The sequence below is a fragment of the Sceloporus undulatus genome, chromosome 7 (assembly GCF_019175285.1).
Source record: "Sceloporus undulatus isolate JIND9_A2432 ecotype Alabama chromosome 7, SceUnd_v1.1, whole genome shotgun sequence".
Taxonomy (NCBI): domain Eukaryota; kingdom Metazoa; phylum Chordata; class Lepidosauria; order Squamata; family Phrynosomatidae; genus Sceloporus; species Sceloporus undulatus.
The window spans coordinates 5,100,132-5,123,470 of NC_056528.1; the positions used below are offsets into that span (position 1 = coordinate 5,100,132).

At 44.7% G+C, this 23,339-nt stretch overlaps 1 protein-coding gene across 4 annotated transcripts in view; it reads right to left on the reverse strand.

Annotated features, from left to right (window-relative positions):
* ACAP3 (ArfGAP with coiled-coil, ankyrin repeat and PH domains 3) overlaps positions 1-23,339 on the reverse strand; it is a 124,451-nt gene that overhangs the window by 37,462 nt on the left and 63,650 nt on the right. For all 4 annotated transcript variants that reach the window (XM_042479393.1, XM_042479391.1, XM_042479389.1 and 1 more), the window contains exons 5-10: positions 22,823-22,881; positions 17,709-17,892; positions 14,712-14,756; positions 13,713-13,808; positions 11,768-11,842; positions 8,311-8,322 (exon numbers count right to left, since the gene is read on the reverse strand). In XM_042479393.1, the coding sequence (XP_042335327.1) occupies positions 8,311-8,322; positions 11,768-11,842; positions 13,713-13,808; positions 14,712-14,756; positions 17,709-17,892; positions 22,823-22,881 (471 nt within the window). The remainder of the gene's footprint in view (positions 1-8,310; positions 8,323-11,767; positions 11,843-13,712; positions 13,809-14,711; positions 14,757-17,708; positions 17,893-22,822; positions 22,882-23,339) is intronic.

The window sequence follows — 23,339 nt, forward strand, 5'->3', positions numbered from 1 at the left end:
ATAATAATAATAATAATAATAATAATAATAATAATAATAATAATAATAATATGTTCCCTTCACAACTCAGGTACATATTCCATATGAGCCTGCCTCTGTTTTGGGATCTTCAGGCAAGGCCCTTCGCTTGATTCCCTCAAAGAGTAGATCTGGAGGGGACCCTCACAGGTACATCTGGGGAAAACACAGGACAGGGCCTTTTCAGGAGCTGCTCCCAGGATCTGGTCCTTCCATCCCTGAGAGGTTAAACTGGTGCCTCATTTCTGACATTTCAAAGCCAGAAGGTTAAGTGGCGACATGACAGCCATGTTTAAATATTCAAAGGGATGTCATATTGAGGATGGAGCAAGCTTGTTTTCTGATGCTCCAGAGAATAGTACCTGGAGCAATGAATTCAAGCTACAGAAAAAGAGATTCCACCTAAACATTTGGAGGAACTTCCTGACAGTAAGAGCTGTTCGAAAGTGGAAGATACTCTTTCCTCGGAGTGTAGTGGAGTCTCCTTCTTTGGAGGTCTTTAAACAGAGGCTGGATGGCCATCTGTCCCATGGATTCCTATGCCTGTGTATAGTTGGCCCTCCATATCCATGGATTCTTTAAGCGTGGATTCAACTATCCATGGTCTGAAAATATTATATGGGATATCATTTTGCTATGGCATTGTATATAATGGGACTTGGAGCATCCATGGATTTTGGTATCCACAGCAGGCGGGGCTGGAACCAAACCCCAGCGGATACCAAAGGCCCACTGTATTCCTGTATGGCTGGGGATAGACTGGATGGGCTTCAGGGTCTCTTCCAACTCTACAATTCTATGATTCTAGACTAGGAGCTCTATGTTGGGGGCAATTGGCTTAACGCTGTAAACCGCTTAGAGACTGCCTAGCACTATATCAGTGATGGCGAACCTATGGCACGCGTGGCATAAGTGGCACTCAAAGCCCTCTCTGTGGGCACATGTGCCATTGCCCCAGCACAGAGTTTGCCAGAGTTTGTCACTAGAAAGCCAGAGGGACATGGCACTTTGCAATAAATAAGTGGTTTTGGGGTTGCAGTTTGGGCACTCGGCCTCTAAAAGGTTCACCATCACTGCACTACATAGTGGTATAGAAATATACTCGACTATAAGTTGACCTCATGTATAAGTCGAGGGCAAGTTTTGGGGCCATAATTAGGGACTCATGGACCAGTCTAGAATAAAGCTTTGGGGCATGTAGCAAAGGATGTGAAGGATGAAGTTCACTGTCTCCGTATATAAATATCTTATTCAGGTCTTTCTAATCCTGATTCCTTTCCGCACTCCTTTGAGGGTAAGCACCCAAGAGGTGCCACCACTGCCATTTCCCCACCCAAGCATTCTCAGCAATGGGAAACGCAGCACCAACAGCCATCATTAACTTAAGTGCCTCTTGCCCACATGGCAGCATCCAGGTCCACAATGAAGGCTGGTTGCTAAGCAGCGGGCCCTTCACTCTCATTAGGATGAGTTATTTCCATGCGGGAAGATGCTGGCGCTCCAGGAAAGTGTCGTAATGAAGGGAAGGAGGCAGACGGAGAAGGCGCCATGGGGACCAGGATGAGTCATGGCCTCACAAGGGCTGCCAAGGGACCCCCGATCCAAAGAAAGGTGGCTTCGCCTAAGACAGTGATGGCGAACCTTTTAGAGACCGAGTGCCCAAACTGCAACCCAAAACTCACTTATTTATTGCAAACTCTGGCAAACTCTATGCTGGGGTGATGGCACATGTGTGCACAGAGAGGGCTCTGGAAAAATGTCTATACACATTTTCATGTCTTGTAACCTGATATGAATGAAGATTTGGACAAGAAGGCCGGTACGATTTGGAGAAGAGCAACACGATAGAAACATAATTTTTCACATCCCAACTGGAGGGAATATTTAAAAAAGAAAAGAAATTGCTGACTTGAAAAATTAGCTAAAGATGCAGCGCTTTAGAGAGCCAGCAAACGAGAGGCTTCAATAAAGCAGCCACCGCCAAACTGCATACTCAGAACCTCTTGCAAAACTCCTCTCTCATCTGCTCTCTTTGCTTTTATGTCACTTCAATAAATCACAGCATCATCCCATCCCAGAGGCACTGAGCATCCATTCCCTCATTGATTTGAATTTATACATCCCAGGCAAGGGCTGAGAGCGCTTTTTCAAAGAGGGGAAAAAGAAAATGACACCAGAGAATGGTTTCCCTGGAAACACAAAATGCCACCACAAAAGAGGGACCAGAGTCCAAGAAAGGCAAGCAGCCTCCCCTATTCTTCCCTTTGGGGTTGGAAGTGGCGTTGGTGCGCCCAGCCTCCAAAATACCAATGCTTTTGAAATGGCCAATGGGGATAGAGGTGGAAAGTGAAAAACCAGTGGCCAGCTGTCTCGAATCCTATTTTGGGAGAAGGACGGGATATCATAGGTTTAAATATTTGAAGGGATGTCATATTGAGGAGGGAGCAAGCTTGTTTTCTGCTGCTCCAGAGATTAGACCCGGAACAATGGATGCAAGCTCCAGGAAAAGAGATTCCAGCTCAACATTAGGAGGAACTTCCTGAGAATAAGGGCTTTTCAACAGTAAAACACACACCTTCCTTGGAGTGTATTGGAGGTCTTTAAACAGAGGCTGGATGGCCATTTGTCAAGGATGCTTTGATTGAGAGTTCCTGCATGTCAGAATAGGGTTGGACTAGATAGCCCTTGAGGTCTCTTCCAACTCTATGATTATATGACTACAAGGGGGAAAGGGTCAAAAATCTGGATAGCATTGCAAGTACCATGTTGGTTTTATGCCCTCAAAGCTAATTTTCAATGCTTTGCAACAAACCAATGTTCAACACATTACAATCTGACTTTCCATTTATGTGTGAACCTACACAAAGCCTTGGAGAGTGAAAAGATTCCTTCTCGCCTCTCAACACACCCTCGCTTTCTGATTCCCTTTATTTTTCTCACTCAGTTTCTTTCTTTCTCCATTTCCAGTTCCATGTGACGTCCGCCACAGTGCAAAACATTGGATGTGGCAGGTCAGTTCGTCAGCTGCATATGCGGAGTCGCCCATGCGTGGAAAGAACGAAAGCAATCACATTCAATAAGATGGTTTGGGGGGAAAGACTCACAAAGACAAGACAGAAAGGTGACCCTGTCGACCCAAAGAGGCCCCCGACATTGTACGATGCCCACGTTCTGTTCATTTCTCTTGATCCTGGTGGTTGTGAAGTACCTCCCTTGCATTTGATCCCTTCTCTTGTTAAAAAGAACTGCATAGTAAGTGCAATTCCCTTTGCAAGAAAACCCAGGCAGTGAGTGCAGGAGACAAGACAGATCAAGGCAGAATGACTGTCTGACCATAACACAACCAAGGAGGCAGAATCATAGAATCATAGAGTTGGAAGAGACCCCAAGAGCCATCCAGTCTAACCCCATTCTGCCATGCAGGAACTCTCAATCAAAGCATCCCAGACAGATACCCATCCAGCCTCTGTTTAAAGACCTCCAAAGAAGGAGACTCCATGTATTGGAAACGCTGCCCAGTCAGATGCCATCAGCAAATATGAGCAGAAAAGCAGTGTAGTGCCCCTTCTCACCAAAGTATGGTCCACTGTAACAAAAGCCAAGGGATTTATTCTAGCCAAGGATCCCATACATATCTGTCCTGATCCGTCGCAATTTAAAAAACGACTAAATAACTAACAATCTGTAACCCTTTTATGATACACCAAATTTGCTGATCGGAGAAAGCCCGACCATTTGACTCAGTATAAGGCATTTTCCTAAAAGAGATCTGGAGGAGAGAACATGCTTTGTATAAAGAAGGTTTATACAGGCTCGATCTCTACCTAAAGAGACCTGGTAGAAGGGGATGAGAAAGACTCAGGAGAGCCACTGCCATCTAAGCAGACTGGGACTTGGAAGATCCAGTTTCAAGTTGCATGAAGCTGCATGGACAAACAATCTGATGGAGATATGCTGTACTGCAGCTTCCTCACGCTTCACATGTGAAGGCTGTGCTTTTGTACATCCAAAAGAGTACAACAGCATCCAAAAGCAAGACCAACAACATGCAGAGTCCATTCCAGGGCCATCCAGATCTGTCACTTGGAAGAGCCCTTTCAAAACTAGAACTCTTGTCTCATTCCAAGTTGGAGTCCGGAGGATCAAAGCCACAGGATGGGAATATCTCACTCCACGGATGCTTCACTAAAAGCCACACACGCCACTGGCCTTTTCCAAACCATCTTCTGACACAGGGGGAAACAGTGCAAGAGCATGAAACAACAACCTGAAATCTGTAACCCTGCATCCCTTTTAGCTGCCTTCCCCATAAACGCAATTCCTTACCAGGAGATACTCAAGGCGGCCAAAAATCTTCATGATGCCCGTGCTTTTTGGTCTGGTGTCAGACCATGCGCCAGAGCGGGAATGCCACACAGAGCCAGAAGCAGAGAATGGGTCTCTTTGCCTCCGCCTCCTTCTTGTCCACGGCTACCAAATGCACACTACACACACACACACTACACACATATACACCCACACGTTTTGCTTTGTTTTAATCCCTCCAAGTACTGCTCCTCTCCTCTGGCTCCTCCGGTAGGAGTGGGCTGCACCAGGGAGAGTGTCGGACCCTTGTTTGTGGACCACCTGCCCACCCCTTCTTTTCCTCCTCCTCCTCCTCCTTCTCTTTCTGGGGCCTGGGGCTTCTCTTTCAGAGTCAATCAGCTTAGCACAACGGCTCATTATCATACAGCTGTCATCTTGGGATGGAGAGGCAAGAGAAAACACAACTGAGTCACGGAGGGGGAGGCAAAAACCACCTTTGACCTCCGCCAGAGAATTTGGAAAGCTGCTCAGGAAGAGCACTTTCCACCAAGATCGTATCCTCCTTCCCCATCCATCTGCAGCCAACCATCATCCCTGGGATCCCACTTGGGGAGATAGGGACCCCCTACTTGGCCAAGCCGAAGCTGGACCTGCAATAAAGCAGTGCCATATGGCCAGCTGGTTTACCTATTTATTTTGAAAGCCTCCCCAGTAAATCAACCCAATGGGCACACGCACCCCTCCTCTGTTCCCACACATTCACAATCCACACGCTGCGGGCAATGCTCCAGTTCATTCTGGAGGAAGAAGAGAATCATGGAATTCTCCACAAATCAACTGATATAAGGAGAGAGAGAGAATGTTGCTGAGAAAATAAGAGCATTCGCTCTAATCTGCATTGGTGTTTTTATTTATCTTTGCTTCATTAACCTGGCAAATCATGTTATGCTTCATAGCCTCTGATCCACCATTAAGGCATCTCACCCTTTAGAACAGTGATGGCAAACCTATGGCACGCATGACAGAAGTGGCACTCAGAGCCCTCTCTGTGGGCACATGTGCCATCGCCCCAGCACAGAGTTTGCCAGAGTTTGTTGCTAGAAAACCAGAGTTACATGGCATTTTGCAATAAATAGGTGGGTTTTGGGTTGCACTTTGGGCACTCGGCCCCTAAAAGGTTCACCATCACTGCTTTAGAAGGACACGGACACCAGTACACCTTAACTGGCCTTACTGGCAAAGCGAGCATTGCCCAGGGTATCTAAACAGATCTTCCATGTTCAGATTAAAGAATCATAGAATCACAGAGTTGGAAGAGACCCTGAGGGCCATTCAGTCTAACCCCCTGCCATGCAGGAACTCTCAGTCAAAGCATCCCTGACAGATGGCCATCCAGCCTCTGTTTAAAGACCTCTAAGGAAGGAGACTCCACTACACTCCAAGGCAGTGTCTTCGACTGTCGAATAGCTCTTACTATCAGGAAGGTCCTCCTAATGTTGAGCTGGAATCTCTTTTCCTGGATCTTGCATCCATTGTTCTGTGTCCTGTTCTCTGGCACAGAGTTAAGAGTTAATAAGCAGGGCGCTACTAAAGCATTGCCCATCTTTTATTTGTTCTCTAGCACTCAAAGGTATGCCTACGTTGCACACAGAAGGTCTCAGGTTCAATCCCCAGCCTCTCCAGTTTTAAAAGGGTTAAACCTTTCTCTGCTGTAGATCCTGGAGCAGATAGTCCTGCACTAGATGTACAGAAGTCTGGCCTAATTTAAGATGGTCTCATGTAAGAGGTAGGATTAGAGCTGGACGGTAGCTTGCCTGCTTTGAATGCAAAAAAACCCACATTGCATCCCTGGTCTAGCCAACCAGAACAGGAATTGTGTAACCCTCCTGATGTTGTTGAACTCCGGTTTGTCCTAAGTTGGGATTCCTAGCATTGCAACTTCTAGTATTCCTCACCACTGTTGATGCTGGTTAAGGTGGGCCACTCCAGCACATCTGGATTTTTCTGTCCCAGGACCTTCTGGGGACCATAATGGGACAAAGCAATGTTTTTTCTTGGCCAGGAAAAAGGTTACCCAGATAAATCTGGGGTGCAGAAAAACAGCATGGCAGATGAGCAGTCTCACTTAGATGTTTTTGGCCAATGCAGAATGCCTGCCACCAGTATGGTCAACGGCCATTTTATGGAAACCTTATGCTTTTCTGCGGTCTCTGCTTTTGTTGTATTTTTGTGACATCCACTATGGAATAATCCATAGGTGCTGGAAGAGCAGGATAGAAATTTTAATATAAACGATGAATAATGCGCACATTTAAAAACATGTATATATTAAGAGTTACTGTTGGATCTATCTTAACTGGCAACTGTCACTGTCACCTTGTGAATTGCACATACTATAGAAATGGATGTCAGGTTCAAGTCCTGCATCATTTCGGATGGATTTCTCTAAAGACAAGCAAACTACAGACTTGTTCAAAACTGGTTTACCCATTCACAACAAAAACATAGGCCTGTTACAGACTGCCAAAATAAAGCTGTTTTGGGTCTCTTTGGAGGTATGCTGTTTAAATGAAGCATGCATCCTAAGAATCCGAAAGCTGCACCAAACCCGCACTCCAGTGCTTAGGAATGGAGTGTGTCTTTGGCGCAACCTCCGGACTCTTAGGACCCATGCATCATTTAAATAGCATGCCTCCAAAGAGACCCAAAGCAGCTTTATTTTGGCAGTCTGTAACAGGCCATACTCCGCATTATATCTTAGGAAGATTCTGAACAAGTTAAACCGTTAGACAGCAAACACCATGTTATTCCCTTTCTTCTCCCTTTTGACTTTCCCAGCTGTCAGGCCATTTAAAGGAAGGCCATAAAAATTCAAATGCCTGCGCATTGGAGGGCATGCGAGAGGAGGGTTTATGAGTGGAGCTTGGGGTTGGTTTGACTTCTGTTTAAGCAAAGCTGGTTTTCCAATGGGGAATAAATCAACCAAAAGGAACCGTTCTTTCTGAGATGTGAAAGGAATATGGGGTACAACCCACAAGGAGACAGGCAGTTCATGGCATGATAAAAGGAGTCCGGAATGATGGTCTTTGTGGAAATATGTATAATAGTTCCCCTGGGGGAAGAAAAAGAAAGGAGCGGGGAAAGAGTGCTTCAGTAGTCACTTGCAATGAAAAGAATAATCCAGATTTCGTTTGAAGGTTCTCCAAGCCTCTCCCTCTCTGTCTCATAGTCTGACTATTGTTCTCTAGGTACAAAAGTAACAAGCCACGCTCATAAGCCCTAGCTATCATAATGGAAGAACCACCAAGAATTAAATCCTTTGGGAAGGGGGTTGTGGCGTATCTGTGTGCGCATGTGCACAAGGTCCCATGTTCCATCCCTTGCTTCAATGAACTCAGATTGTGGCTCCAGAAAAGGTTTCCACCTAACATCTGCCACCGCCAGAATAGAAAATATCAGGCAAGATGGGCCGATGGTTTGTTGCTTTTCTCCAAAGTCACAGCTGCATTTCCATTCCATTTATATCTGGTTGTGGGACTTTTCTTTCTTTCCCCCAGGAAAATGTGTATGTTTTTTGGTGTGCGTCTTCTGGAACGTATGCATTTACTTACATACCTTCTTTTATGTTCTCATTTTGCATACCTTTTCTGCATTTGTGCACTTTTTTCCTTTGTAAGCGCTTTTTAACAAATGTATGCATGATTTCACGCAGAGGAAACAAAACTGCAAGCCTTGCAAATATGGAAACGTTTGGGACCAAGATGCAAACCAGTGAGGAAAACCGTGCTTCATCTTGTGGACATCTCAGGAGGCGCAAAGCGAACAACTACACTTAGAATCTCAAAGCCAGTGGGATTTTTTTTTCTCATTCCTAATTGTAGGACATTAGAGAAATAACCCCATAACAAGTCCATTTGCAGACAAGCACAACCCAAACCTATTACTAATGTCAGCAACAAGAGAAAGTCAATCCAAACTGATACTCACCTGCAACAGAGTCTGGGTGCGCATGGCAGAAATTGGTGAACCGGGGAAGAGAAGAAGGAGTAAGAAAGAAAAAGGAAAAAGAGGAAAACAGTGTTATTGGAGTTTGTGTGCTTGGAAACCGACAATCAAAGTCAGTAGGCAAGACTAAGAATGATGTCCACTCAATGCAAAGCAAAAACCCCAGTAGTACTCTGTATGCACAGCACCCAGATTCTGTAACATGTCTACAAGACCCAAATTTAGTATCATTCTTTTGCATAAGGACAAATCCAACATTAGTCCAACCTAGATCGCTCCCATTGAAATGAGTAGAATTTTTTATCCACAAGCAAGAGACGACTCAGGAACTGGGTATCATGGAGAAGAGCAGGCTGAAGGCCACTTTTAAATCATCCGAAGGGCTGTCATATATATAAGTCCAAAACACAGTGCAGAAATAGCCCAGTTTGAGACCGCTTTAACTGCTAGGGAATCCTGGGAATTGTAGGTTATTGTGGCAGAAGGCGAAACATCTCACAAAATTCCTTAGCGTTGAGCCCAGGCAGTTAAAGTGGTGTCAAACTGGATTATTTCTGCAGTGTGTTTTGGACGACAGTGAGCTTTTTTCCTGCTGTTCCAGAGACTAGAACACCAATCAATGGGTTGAAATGACATGAAAAGAGATTCCGTGTCACCATTAGGAAGAACTGCTTGGCTGTAAGAGATGTTTAAGAGTAGAACAGGGTGCTTTAGGGTGGATGCTTCTATATGACAACCTTTCAGATCTTGGCCTTTCAGCATCTCCAACATAACCCTTGACAACATATCCTCTTAACAGAACTAGAAGCTATCTATCAGTCCAAGGTTTCAAAGTTTGGGACTGTTAACCAGCATGGCCAAAGGTCAGTCACTGACCACTGGGCATACTGGTTGAGGCTAATGGGAATTATAGTCAAGTTCAGAGGGCACCAGTTCGCCTGCTACAAGGGAGGATGGAAGCATGCAACCTCAGTCTTGCTCATTAGAGCAGGTTTTTTGTTGAATTGACCACAAACTCAATGTTCGGGGAAGCCTTGAGGCCAGAATACTCTGAGAACAGCCTGGAGTACTCTGGCCAGCGCTGACCGGCTCTATGTTCTTTCAGGTTGCCTGTAACCATATGAATTTCATAGGATTTTCTTATGCAAAGGATACTTAGAAGTGGTTTTGCCAGTTCCTTCCTCTGAACAGCTTGTACCTGCGAACATTGCATAGGTGGAAACCAGGACACAGGTGACCAAACAACACCAGTGTGTGGTCAAGATGGCAAAAGCTATTAAGGAGAAAGCGCAGGCAAACTAGGAGAGGTTGCAGCAGTTTGCTTTTGTCTGAGCCAACTGGGAAGAGCACGATTCTGCTGTCTCTTCCCCTTTCTACCCGCTGCTGAGCTAACTGAGGTCAAACTACATTTATACCTTGAATTCAGTCTGTACCAATGGAAGTACCAAACGCTGAGGACAAATAGGGAAAGTGGGATGCGGAGCGAGAAACTGGGACATTTTAAAAGCAGTTCTAAACGTAAGACAGGAGAGGATTCACTGGGATGCACTGGGACAGTTGGAGAGTATGTAACGGATTGGATGTTCAACTGTACTCTATTGTAAGCCACCTTTGGGGCTGCACTGGACAGGAAAGAAAGCTAAAACATTTCAGCCTCGCTCATGTGCGGGTGTGTACTCGACAGGTTAACTAACTCTGCCCCCCCAAAAAGTGGGGTGAGGGAAGAGTGTTATCATTATGGCCGAGATCCTCCCTCCGCCTCCAGCCCTCCTTAGTGTCCATTCAGATGATGTTCTGGACGGAGCATTGTGAGGTCTCTTATGGGGAGTGAAGAAAAACATGGCAGTTTGGCCTGTCTCAATGCTGTGGGTGGGGTGAGGGTGGGAAAAGGCACAACTTCATTCGCCTGTCTACTGTCTGATTTAGGGGGCAGTATAGGCCATCTGGCAGGGAAGGCAAGGGGAGTGGGGCAAGTTGGGGGAGAGGAGGAAGAGCCGCTCAGACAGATGTGTAGGGAAGGAACAAGGGAAAGTGTTGCTTCTCCAGAGCAGGCAGAGATGTGTGAGACATTCAATCCAGTTTGGAGCTGGGATGCAAAGGCCAAGTGCAACCTTAAGAATCAGGAGCAAATCCCACTGAACCCAATGGACTTATTCCCTAGTAAAGGGCTGAGTTTAATGGGATGAAGGTTGCAAAAACAGCAAGGCAGCGTGACAGGTAGCCCCAGCGTTGCCCTTTGGCTACTCCTGTCCTAATGGGATGCTGCATACAAAGAACAGGGGAAAGCCATTGCCTCCATGTCCTGTGCGCATACACTTCCTAGAGGTATCCGTAGCTCAAACTAGAATTTGTATTCACTATGGAAATTTATCACACGGGGCAAACTGCAAAAATCCGATGCAGAAAAAGCAGGGGGAAAGCGGCAAAAGCGGGTAGTTTTTCACACACAATGGGGTAAATGTGGTATTGATCCAAACAGAAAGTAGACAAAACCCGCTCCTTTTTACTTTCGGGATTGTCTGTTAGGGCTGATGTCATGTTAATTCTCATTAATGCTAACGTCGTCTGAAAAACTACCCACTCTAGCGAGGAGGTTTCAGTTCAAATCCAGTTTCTCTATGGGATCCATCCCATGTGATGAACTTATAGGAGTCACTGCTTTGCCCTTCCATAATGATGCACCTAAAAGTACATGCTTCAGCAATCAGACTTGCAAATTAAAGTTTGTCTTTCAGTGTCCTGTCACAAAACCAAGTGCATTAAATGCCAGATTCATAGACAAGGGAGATCAAAAGCTATGAGAAATAGAGGTCTTCAGGCTGGGTCTGTGAGCTGCATGCAGCCCCTGAACCCAACTCTTGTGCCACTTGAAACCATTCACCAATCCCTCTAAGTCCCCCAAGTTTACATTTTTAATTTTAAAAAGGTGCAATTTGTTGTTGATGGTTTGCCACAGAAAAGCCCCAAATGTACAAAAACACGTCATAACACCCCACACTCCCAGAACTCCACATTACTCTGCAACCTCCATTTTCCTCTCTAGTCCCACTCAAAAGGGTACACTACTTCCCTTCGCCATTTGGAAATGGGCTGAAAACAGAAATATTTGGGCTTGCTGATGGTGATGGAGAACCTTTTAGAGACCGAGTGCCCAAACTGCAACCCAAAACCCACTTATTTATCACACCCCTCTGGATTTCTAGTGACAAACTCTACTGAACTGTGTTGGGACTATGGTGCGTGTGCCCACAGAGAGGGCTCTGAGTGCCACCTCTGGCACGCGTGCCATAGGTTCGCCACCACTGGATGGGATCCATGGGAGAACTGTCTCCTGGTTCCCATAAAGTTGCCCAACCCTTATCTAGGTTGACCCCAGCTCTGGTAACCTTTGGGAGCATGACTTCAACAGATAATCTTTCACAGCCAGGAGGAAACGTACCCGCTGTTGAATAAGTGCATGTTTGTGTTCCATTTCCCTCTTCTCCACGGCAGAGTCGATCACCAACTGGTCCAGCTTAATGCAAGGAAGAGAATAAATAGGGTCCAGTAAATACACATCCAGGGTCCAGTTTCCTACTCTTACTTGATCCCTCTGAGGCCTAGGAACTATATTAAAGGGTCGTGGCATTAGGAAGGTTGAGAACCACTGGTCTCGTTGTAACCGACTGTAGGAGGTTGTGCTCATCTCCGTTCCTAAACCGAAGAGCCAGCACTGTCCAAGGTCTACTCCGGTGGTCAAGTGTCCAGCATGACTGCGCCGAACGCTGTTACCTTCCCATGGAAATGGTACCTATCTGTCTACCTGCATTTGCATGCTTTCGAACTGCTAGGTTGGCAGAAGCTGGGACTAAGTGACAGGATCTCAACTCATCATGTGGCACTTGAGACTGCCAACCTTCCAATTGTCTTGGCATCTTAACCACTAAGTTACTACCAAGTTACTAAATTTACCACTATCAAAGTAAAAAAAAATAAATCCTGGAGTACACAGGAGTATATTTTTGTATCATGGAAAGTCTGTATCACTTTTCGTACTCAACAAATGGTTGGACTTAGAATTCAACTTGAGGATTCATATTCCTAACACATTGGGCTTGGAAGATTTTGGTTAGCGGGCAGTTTAAAATTGCAATAAATGTTTTTAAGACAACCATAACTATTCTGTTTTGGGTTTGTAGCACTTCAATTTAACCGCCTTGGTCAGTTGTGCCCTCTTGAGCAAGGCCCAAAAATGTCAAGACAGAGAGAGAAACCTCCATGGCAGCTTGCCAGGGGATGCCAGGGGATATGCGCCACGTGAGGGCACTTGAGGATTAGGGCGCTGATACTGGGCAATCGCTCTGAGGATTAACCAAGGAGGCTTTTATCCTAAGTTGACATGAGGAACGTTAGGAGACTGTAGAGTACAGGAAAACCCAGCGGCTTTGGCTTCAAAGCCGGCAGCGCAAACCTCACGGCTGCAGAACCGTTCCAATCCTCACAGAGACATGCGCATTTCAGAATGATCCATCTCATCTTTTTCTGTACCTTCTGGGCACAGGTCAGGAGTCGTTTTCGTTTGTGCATGTTGCAACCAAAGCTTGGGGAAGTTACATTTTTGAACTAGCATTCCCCCGGCCGTCAGCCAGCTTGACAGAATCAGAGGAATTATGGGAGTTGTAGTAATAAATTTCAAATATCAAACCTTGATTTTCCAATTTTTATAAGGGACACCATTTTGCTATGTCATTATATTGGGACTTGAGCATCCATGGATTTTGTTATCCATGGGGGATCTTGGAACCAAACCCCAGTGGATAATAAGCATCCACTGTACTAATAACATATCATTGACTTGGAGGTATCTTGGAGGTTGGCTGGCCAGGTTAACTGTACTTAGCAATTCAAGTCTGACTTTGAATTCCTTGCATGCAACCATATTCAACCGTATTTGCAGGGTCGAATTAGACCTCTTTCCACCTCTTTCTAACAAGCTTCTCATCTCACGCAAGTATAACATAGTCCTCTTCATGCTGGCAATAACTGTAACTAATTTGTCTTGTGCAAATGGGAAAGAAGGGTACAATTCGGAGACATAGATAGCCATGTTAGTTTACAATATCAGACCTTGCAGCGCCTTTGAGACTAACTGTGCAAAAGACGCTGAAGCATCAGCTTTCATAGACTTGGTTTATTTTGCACAGTTAGTCTCAAAAGGTGCCACAAAATCACTTTGCAATTGTGAGAGGGAGTTTAACAAAACTCACAAGTTGCTTCATACAACAAACAGAAAGAACTTTAGGCTTAAAAAATTTGAATGTGAGAGTCAATGAAATTGACAGATTCACCCAATCCCATTTTTTACTTCCCCCCAATTCTTCATCCTAAACACAAAAGTGTTTCACCTCAGAAGCCAGTTTCTTCATATAGGGGTCCAACTCATGTAGGAGGCTGTAGCCTTGCTGGAAAAAGGTATATTGGGCATGCATAAAGGACAGCATCTAGGGGACAAAGAAGGAAAGCCTGAATATGAATGGAGAGGCACACAAGAAACATTCACCTTTACTCCTACAATACCTGACTGACCAACGTCTTAGTAGTATCTGTGAGTACAGAAAGTGTTTGCTCATTTGTATTGATTACAAATGACTATGAGCAAAGAAATATAGTTCTGAAAGCAAAAGTACTCCCCTTTTGGACATGTAGGCCTGTTACAGACTGCCAAAATAAAGCTGCTTTGGGTCTCTTTGGAGGTATGCTCTTTAAATGATGCATGGGTCCTAAGAGTCTGGAGGTCGCGCCAAAGCCACACTCCATTCCTAAACACTTGAGTGCAGCTTTGGTGCAGCTTCCGGATTCTTAGGATGCATACATCATTTAAACAGCATACCTCCAAAGAGACCCCAAGCAGCTTTATTTTGGCAGTCTGTAACAGGACATAGATCAGTGAATATATATTCCCTTAGAAAAGACATCCCACCTTTGTATGGTAGCAAATGGGAGGAGATGATAGATGGATAGATAGATAGATAGATAGATAGATAGATAGATAGATAGATAGATAGGGAATGTGTTTCTTGGGTGTAATATCTGTGCACAAATATTGTTTTCTGTTTTCTTCCCTCACAGCAACTGAGTGTTGGACTGAATCTTGAGAGATCAATGTTCTAGTCTAGTCATTCTCTGAAGATGCCAGCCAAAATGTGAACGGAAGGAAGGGAGGAAGGAAGGAAGGAAGGAGAACCACCCTAAAGAAGCCATTTACCCTACTTTTCTTGTAACAATAATTAAACTGGTTTAAGGTTCTCTCCAATTTGCAACCCAGATTTGCTTTTCTTCTCACCTCTGGAGAAGGAGGAGATGAACCTAACAGAAATCATCTGCAAACTAAACACAGTTCTTACCGCATCCAGAATTTCAAATTTCTTCTTGGCTTGGAGGACATTGATCTAAAAGGAATGGGGGAGAAAAGGAGGGGGATGAAAATGGAGATTTGCTTACTAAATCTGAAACAAAGCAGTCTGGGCTTCTAACAAGAGTAAAAATACCTGCAGAAACCAGGCACCTGTGCAAAAACCCTTCATCATATTATCACCATCACCATCATCTTTATTTATAGCCTATCTTTCCAAGATTGGGAACAAGGGTGGGCAAGCCCCAGGCGCCCATCTCCTACCAAAAAGAGCACCTAAACCTGTGCATTTGGCACTGGACACCTTAGCGGTTCTTTCTTTAAGAGAACTCAGTGTCCGTGTGCTAGTCCTGGTGGCGCTGAAAGTGCGCCATCAATGCACAGGACAGAGGTATCTTTAGACTTATAGAGGTGGCTATGCTCATTTGAAGTGGGATTTTTTAAACGAGGAACTTGAAAGACTGGTCTCAAAAATAAAAGTTGCTCGCTAGACTCAGAAGATGTCAGGAACAGGATTCTTTATGTACCCCTTCATTGTCCAACATTTTATCCTGGCCAAAATTGTGGCGCCACAGAGCCACCTTGTGTCTGGATTGACATATTGCCTTCCACTTTCACAATCTCACAGGCAATGCTTGAGAAAGAGAGAACGAAAGAACGGATGACTGTAATCCAGTTCGTTCCGAAGCATCTTCCATCCCGTATCCACAGATGTCCTGAGAACAGTTTTATTTAAAAAGCATTCAGAAATCTGAATCTAAATATGTAAGATGGATACATCCTTTTTGTATAATTAATTAATAATGGATAACTAATATTTAATTAATATTGAATAACCAATATTGAAGGTAACTAGATCCACTTTGTAAAATAACACCAAACCCAGGAGCTCCATTCAGCATACCATCCAAGGGTCCCAATATTGCAGGGACACTCCTAGTTAATCCTCTGCAGTCCCACCTTTTCAGATGCCTTTACAACGTCCCAGCTTTTATCTCCTCCTCCCACTTTCCATCTTGGTCCCCAGTTTATTGCAATTTGAGTTCTGAGTTCAAATTGCAAAAGCAGGAGGGAGAGGAGAGGAGAAAAGGCAGAGGAATCTGGCCCTTTCCAGTAAACCCAGGCAAAAGTAAACTGCTGCAGCCTCTCCTAGCTCATCTGTTCTTCTTCATTCATATTTCTTTACCATCTTGAACACATGCTGATTTTGCTTGGACAGACATGTCCTGCGAAATGTCGGAGGGTATGCATTAAGTACAGATATGAGCTCACCATCCCTCATTAAAGATTAACACAAGGATTTAAAAAATGCTGAATGAAGCGCGATCCCAGGAGAACTCCAGGGTTAACTAGAGGATTAGCAGAAGGCTTTAATGCACAATGCATATCCTAAACCCACAGAGAATCCCAGTGCTTCCCAGGAGTGGAGCCCATCTATTGAGTATTCCTCTTCTTCTTGGCTTTGTGAGTTACACAAATGTTCTCCTTTCTCTGTAATGATTCCTTCCAAGAGCTAAAATAAACACCACTTCCAATAAGGTTCCTCAACTTGTCACCGAGGAAGCAAAGAAGGTAATGGTGGTGACCCATGGCATTGAGGGCATGCTGCCTCTCCTTTTTTAACCCTCTTCTCTGTTCATTCGTGCTGATCAACAGGACATGACAGCGTAAGCAGTCCCAGGCCGAGACAGAAGGTCTCGGCAGATGGCTCCACTTTAAAAGGATGGAGAGCGAGGGGGCTAATGGAACAGCTTGGATCAATATTAGCTGGGAATCTGTTTTGTGGTGCAGCAAACCCATTACTAGGGATGTGGGAGACTCACAGTGAAGCAGCAAACTCTCGGGGGTTGCAGGGCGGGGGGAATGAATCAGTCTGGAAATGGCTTTAGGAGCAATGATCTCACACTCCCGAGAGGGGAAAGGGTGGGATAAAACTAATGTTAAGCAGGGTCTCAATCAGGGCGAATTAATTGCTAAGCTGAACCAGTAGCCCATTTCCCTCTTCAAACCAACCCGAAGCAGTTAAAAGACCAGCTGCTGCGTTGCATGAGATCCAATGCTTTCCTCACCTAGGCTGAGATGGCCTGCTCTGAATGGAAACATCTGTCCAGAGCGTCAGGCAGAGGAGCGTCTTTCCCATTGCCTGCCACTTGATCCACCTAATGAATGTAGATGCTGGCAGATTGAAACGACGTTATTCTGACCATGCAGTGACAGTCCTTCCATTAAAAAGAAAAGTACTGTATATACCTATGTATAAGTCTCCTCGGCGCCTCTCTTTGCTGCACAGCTGTGCTGCAGCATACAGATCGCACGGCGCAGTTGCACACCAAAGAAGGAGCTCAAAAAAGCAGCTCCTTCTTACGGCACTGCAAAGCCCTAAAGATGGCGCTATAATGTCGCGGCTGCACAGCTCCATATGGAAGCTGCGCAGCTGCGACGTGATGGATACGTGCGCCGTACGTATGGTGCTGCGCAACTGCGGCGCATGCATGATGTGCTAGGGTTGCGCGCCGTGTGCACGCGCCACCCTGAGGCAATCCTAGCACGTCGTGGACGCACTGCAAAAGGCCCGTCTGTAACGCGCCATTGTTATCATATGATGCCCTGGTGAAAGGTGAGAGCTTAATCTCTTCTCAGCATACCCAAAAGAAGCATCAACCTCCTCCACTATCTTGTCCATTCAGCCTTTAGGGTGAGCACAAACAGTAGCATCATTTTCCTTTTCTTCATCCTTTACATCCTTTGTTGCTAAGATTACCCTCGACTTATCCACAGGTCATATCAAAATCCATTATTTTGGCCCCAAAACCTGCCCTCCACGTATACATGACTTATAGTTGCGCGTATACAGTAATATTCCAATCTACATGGCTCTGACCAGAGAACAGATTTTAAACATAAGCACAGGGAATTTGCAAGACCAGTGTTCTTGAAGTCCTAGGCTACAGAGATGGCTCAGCCCAGGATGTGGGTTTTAAGGTCTCACCTGTAAGACGTAGTCGAGGGCTAAGTGCCGGAAGCATTTCCTCGTGATCGTCAGGGTGCCAGTGGCTTCTTCGACTTCATGCGGCTTGTGCCGTGGCGCTTGGGCGTTCTTGACCAAAGCAATCTCCATGTCTTCCCGGACCTTGTCAAACTGCTTCTTAGTCTCCTTGAATTTCCGGACATCACTGCAAGGTAACAGGGATGTGTCATTTCTCAATTCGAACCATTAACTTGAAATCAGAACATACCAGATTATCAATTTATGGGTCTGTCAATGTTTGGAAACCACTTGGACAACAGTGGCTGGGGGCTCCCATATCAGTGGCGCAGCAAATCTACTCCACTGCTTTGAAACCTTTGGATCTATGTGCAAGGGCAGTTGGTGGACTCCATATGCATCTGGTCTGGTTTGTATTCCAACCATTAAATGTATTTTGCGGATAAGATGGTGGTTCTTGAATAACATCTTTAGAGTTCAGCCAGAGCAGATTCACATGGAAGCCACCAGCTGCCACTGTGTTCACACATCTAGGGATTTCAAAGGACAGCACAACGCTATACAATATGAAGCCATCTATAAAACTATGACACAATATTTAAATTATGAATACAAGAGAGGGCAATATAATGAGGGTCTGCAAAAATAGTGACATGCTATTCAAATGCTTTGCTATAATCTATAAAGCACATGCTGATTTTTTTCCCCTGGAATACTATTATACATTATATGTTTGCACTGTGGTCCCTAATGTCTCTTCCTTCTACTTGCACCTCTGGGATTTCTCTCTCCATGTATGGCTGGAGTCTATGTTGCAGAATTTTGGGTTTAGTTCTGTTTGTGTATGGAATTAATGGTATGGTCCAATAACTGCTGCTCCTTTTTTGTCTAGGGGGATGTATACTGATTGTTTCCAGTCTACTAGCACCTGCATTTGGTTTCTCATTCTCATACGAAAGAGAAAGACAACAGAGGATTAACATCTCTCGACCAAAGCTTTCTGCCATTCAGCTGCCCCTGCGAAGCCCACTGAGTTTGCAGGAGTCTCAAGGGACCAGACGCAGCCTTGCAGAACACCACCCAGCTCTTGGCAAAGAAAGCAACTGCAGGGTCATGACAAACTAAATAATTTTGAAAATGAAGAAAGCTTTTGTACATCTGGTTAGCGAGAAGGGGCCAAATGACACCTCTTGACCCTTAAATTCTGGGTCAGGCAAGCTTGCTGTCTGAAGAATCAGGAAGCCTGCTCCTTCCCCAACTGCAGGCTTCATCTCCTTTTGCCATCCTTTCAAAGGGAAAGCTGGCATATAAATATGTTAAGCAAGCATACAAGCAAAGAAAGCACCTAGGACAGTGATGGCGAACCTATGGCACGCATACTAGAGGTGGCACTCAGAGCCCTCTCCGTGGGCACATGTGCCATCGCCCCAGGACAGAGTTTGCCAGAGTTTGTTACTAGAAAGCCAGAGGGACATGGCACTTTGCAATAAATAAGTGGGTTTTGGGTTGCACTTTGGGCACTCGGCTTCTAAAAGGTTCACCATCACTGACCTAGGAGCTGGGCCTGGCAGTTGCTTAGGTTTAGTGAACCATTTTCGCAGCTGGGCAACCATTCGTTTGACCTCTGCCGAGGAACATGTAACTCCCCTGAGAATCTCAGCATCCTAACATTACTTTTTCACTGGATCTGTCCTTTTATTATATTTGTATAAGTTTCTCGTCTCCCTGGAAATGAATGGGACCGTGGGTTCAAATACATAAGGGCACGCCTGCCTCCAGATGCGCAGTGAAGGGGGTGGCATTCATTGAAAGGTCCAGATGCTCTCTAACTTTCTAGGACAAAAACCAATCACATTTATCTAGACTGCACCAAAGACAATATATACTCCCAACTCATTCCCCAGACAGAAAATTAAGAAAGCAGCTCAGGGAGGATTATATCTGTCTGGAAATCATTTTTGTCCCCACTTCCACAGCATTATAGTTAGTTACATATTTATTTCCCTTTTCCTCGAAAGAACTCAAGGCAGCATATATAGTTTCCATGCCACACTTTCAGCTCTCACCGACCCTCAGGAGCAGCATCATATGCTCTGCCCCTGCAAGATTGCAAAGGGTTTCAACAAGGCTCTTTCCATCCAGACTCTGCAAATGCCATTGACATAGTGGTAAACAGCCACACCTCAAGTCCCATCATCCCTAGCCAGCACAGTCCATGGCGAGGGACGATGGGAGTTTCAATGGAGCAATGCTTGGAGAGACACAATTCTGGGGACTAGTGATCAGAAACCATCTCATTAGCAGGAGTTTTGCTTCTCTTCTCTTCCATTCCAGCTGTTCATTTCATGAACAGCAATGGATCTTTTACCAACTGGTGTCTCGGTTTCCCCCCCTCTCCTTTTCATTTGGTGTCCTGGCTTTTATTTCCAAGCTTGTGAGCAGGGACTGCTTTGCTTAAATGATTGTATTTGAGCTACTTTGGCCAAATAAAGTGGCTTCTAACAGCTTTGATGCCCAGCTGTTTAGACGATGCGCAAGCCGAAACCAGGTGAAAAGCTGCTACTGAAGCTGCTGTTGCTAAAAGCGAAACAAAGCTGCACTTCCAGGCTAAAAACAGGAGCAAAAGGAAGCTGGGCTACTCCGACTCGAGGCAGAAAATGCACATTGTGGCACCAGTATGATGGCACCAGTATGGGACTGCAGCGAAGCAAATACACAATGACCAGTAATGCAATGGATATAATTACAACAAACACAAACCAGATAGTCCAACAGAGGAGGAATGGGGTGAAACCATGCTGTCTGCAAGGCCCACTGCCAAGATGGGTCAAACACCCACAGGCTGCCCACTCCATGCAAGCTCTGCGGTGCTTTTGGTTGTTGTTGTTGTTGTTGTTGCCTCCCCACCATGGATGCACACCATCGCACAAACACACTGCTTACAACCTCCAATGACCTCCCTTTTCCCACCCAGATGCTATTCCATTGGACGCCCACCTGCATGACCAGCCACCCAGTCGCATGTGCAATGGCGCATCAGTGTGCCCAGTGATACACTGGCAAAGCACATTGGCATACATGCTCCCTTCACCCCATGCCCCCTATGTTGGACTATCTGGTTTATCTCTATTGTAATTACATCCATTGGAGCTGTGGCACTTTCATTGCTTTGCTTTGCTGCAGCCTGTGTGGGGCTTTGTAACAGAAATGTTAGGTAAGACGATTTTACTAAGATAGATAGATAGATAGATAGATAGATAGATAGATAGATAGATAGAGCAACTCAGCAAAGTAAAGGGAGATGGATTTAACTGAAAAGAGCAATGTATCACCAATGGATCAATGCACAGCTAAACCTGGATATTGGAAACATACAAAACAACTGGATCCCAACAATGCCACACATCTGACATTTGACACTATGCCCTCCAGTGTTCAGCACATTGCTAATTTCACAAGCAGATGTTGTTTTTGGACTCTGTTCAGCAGTTTCACCTTTGTTGGACCTCTTTTTCTCAGGGAAAAATAATTTTTGGCAAACGTTGAGATATCCAAAACTGAGATTCTTTTAATTTCTCTTAATGATATGAAAGCGTACAGAGGTGTTTTATGCGGACAAAGCAGAGCACAGCAAGAGAGGTCAGATCCTGTTGCTTGAAACGGAAAGGCCTGATGGAAAGGGATATCCCATATCTGCAGACCATTTCCTTCCACCGTGAGCAATGGAAGCTCTCTGGAAAGGCTAGGAATGGAGAAGGAAACATAGTTGGGGAAGGGAACAATAAGTTGAGAAAGACACAGGACTCTTACTGCTGCTTGCGAAGAACAGAGTTTGGTGAACATGCCTAGGACTAATAAAAGACCAAATCTCTCTAATCCAAGAATGGAACATAAAGAGCCTGGGAAAGGCCCCAGACAGACAGGTCAAAATAAAGCTGCTTCGGGTCACTTTGGAGGTATGCTGTTTAAATGATGCATGCGTCCTAAGAGGCCAGAAGCCACGCCAAAGCCATGCGCCAGTCTTAAGGATCTGACTTCCTCAGATGCAGATTTTAACATTTTAAAATGCATCTGAGGAAGCAGACTGAAGTCTAGGAAAGCTCATGCTGCCAATTTCTTTCTTCCAGTTAGTCCCAAAGGTGTCACAATGTAATTTCCCCAGGTTCTGGTCATGTATGGTCCTCTAGACATTGGACCATTGGCCATCAGCCTTCACCTCTGACTAATCTGGCAAAGGATGGTGGGAGTTACGGTCGGTGGGACAAATGTCCCCCACTAGTGCTTTAAACCAAAGTCTATAAGGAGCTTCCTGCTAATGAAATGCAGCTCTAGTAGAGATGGCTGCAAATGTGTGCTTACTTCTTGAAAGCCTAGCTTTGAACGTCTCTATATTCCAACATATCAACATATATGCTCATTTTGTCATGGCCTTTGGCTAGCACAATAAACATTAACCTGGACTATATTGCAACATGTGAACATACCTTCCCTATTTGACAGGGTCAGTCCCGATTAGCTCTCTATCATCCCACTTTTTCAGCTGCCTTTAAAATGGCCCTATAATGCACATTTATGCACCAAAGTTTAATCAAACTTGATGTTTAGACTAAGGACTTTATCACATGAGGCTATAAAAAGAGAATTTTAACAAGATAAAAGTGTCTTTGGACACTAGTTATCATACATTATATTATCATCATCATCATCATCATCATTATTATTATTATTATTGTGATCGGTGAACATTGGTTGATGGAAGGAAACCAAGCTGGCTTGGGTCCATTTTGCAAGGAATTTGGCGTGAAACAAATCTTAAGGATTGAGGGTGCTATTGCTACTGTTTTTCTTTCAAGCAAAATTTACTGGTCACTACTGAAAACAATGCAGAGCTTGGAAAAGTTACTATTTTGGACTGCAGCTTCCAGTAGCCACTGACCAACTTGTCCAAAAGCCATGCTCATTCTGAAAATATGTCTGTCAAACACGGAAGGGGATCCGAGTCCTTCCATCCCAGTTTGTCTACCTGGAGTTCTTGACTTCATACTCCTATGCCCTTTGTGTAATGAATACCCCAAAGCCTAGCAATGCCGCATGACGCACAGACCCCAAATACTCACTCTTTCACGAAATTGTGCAACTGTTGCCGGACGGACCTCTGAGCTTGGTCAAAAAGGATCTGAAAGAAAGCAAGGAGAATGTAAAGATGAGAACATGCAAACCAAACTCTCCGAACCAATAACTTCATATTTATCAGCCAGCGAACCCTCAGAGGTCCATCAAGCTTGATATTTATTAATTTACTTATTAATTAAATTATCTAGATACCATCCTTTGTCTGAAGAAATCAGGGCGGTATACCATTTAATCCATTTGAACATTTAAAACAATGGAGTCAAGGATGTCTATAGAACTGAATTTTTCATGCTTGCCAGACGAGGGCACCATCATCAATATAATATGCCATATGGACATATTCTCTTATAGCAAGGCCCATTCCATTCATTCAACCTTTATTAGCTATACAACAATATACATTTACAATAAAGCATCAGGGTCATAATATGCCGATTCTGATCTTCCAATAAGTAATAGTAAGACCCTTGATAGCTCTTGTCCAGTATTCTTTCTGAAAGC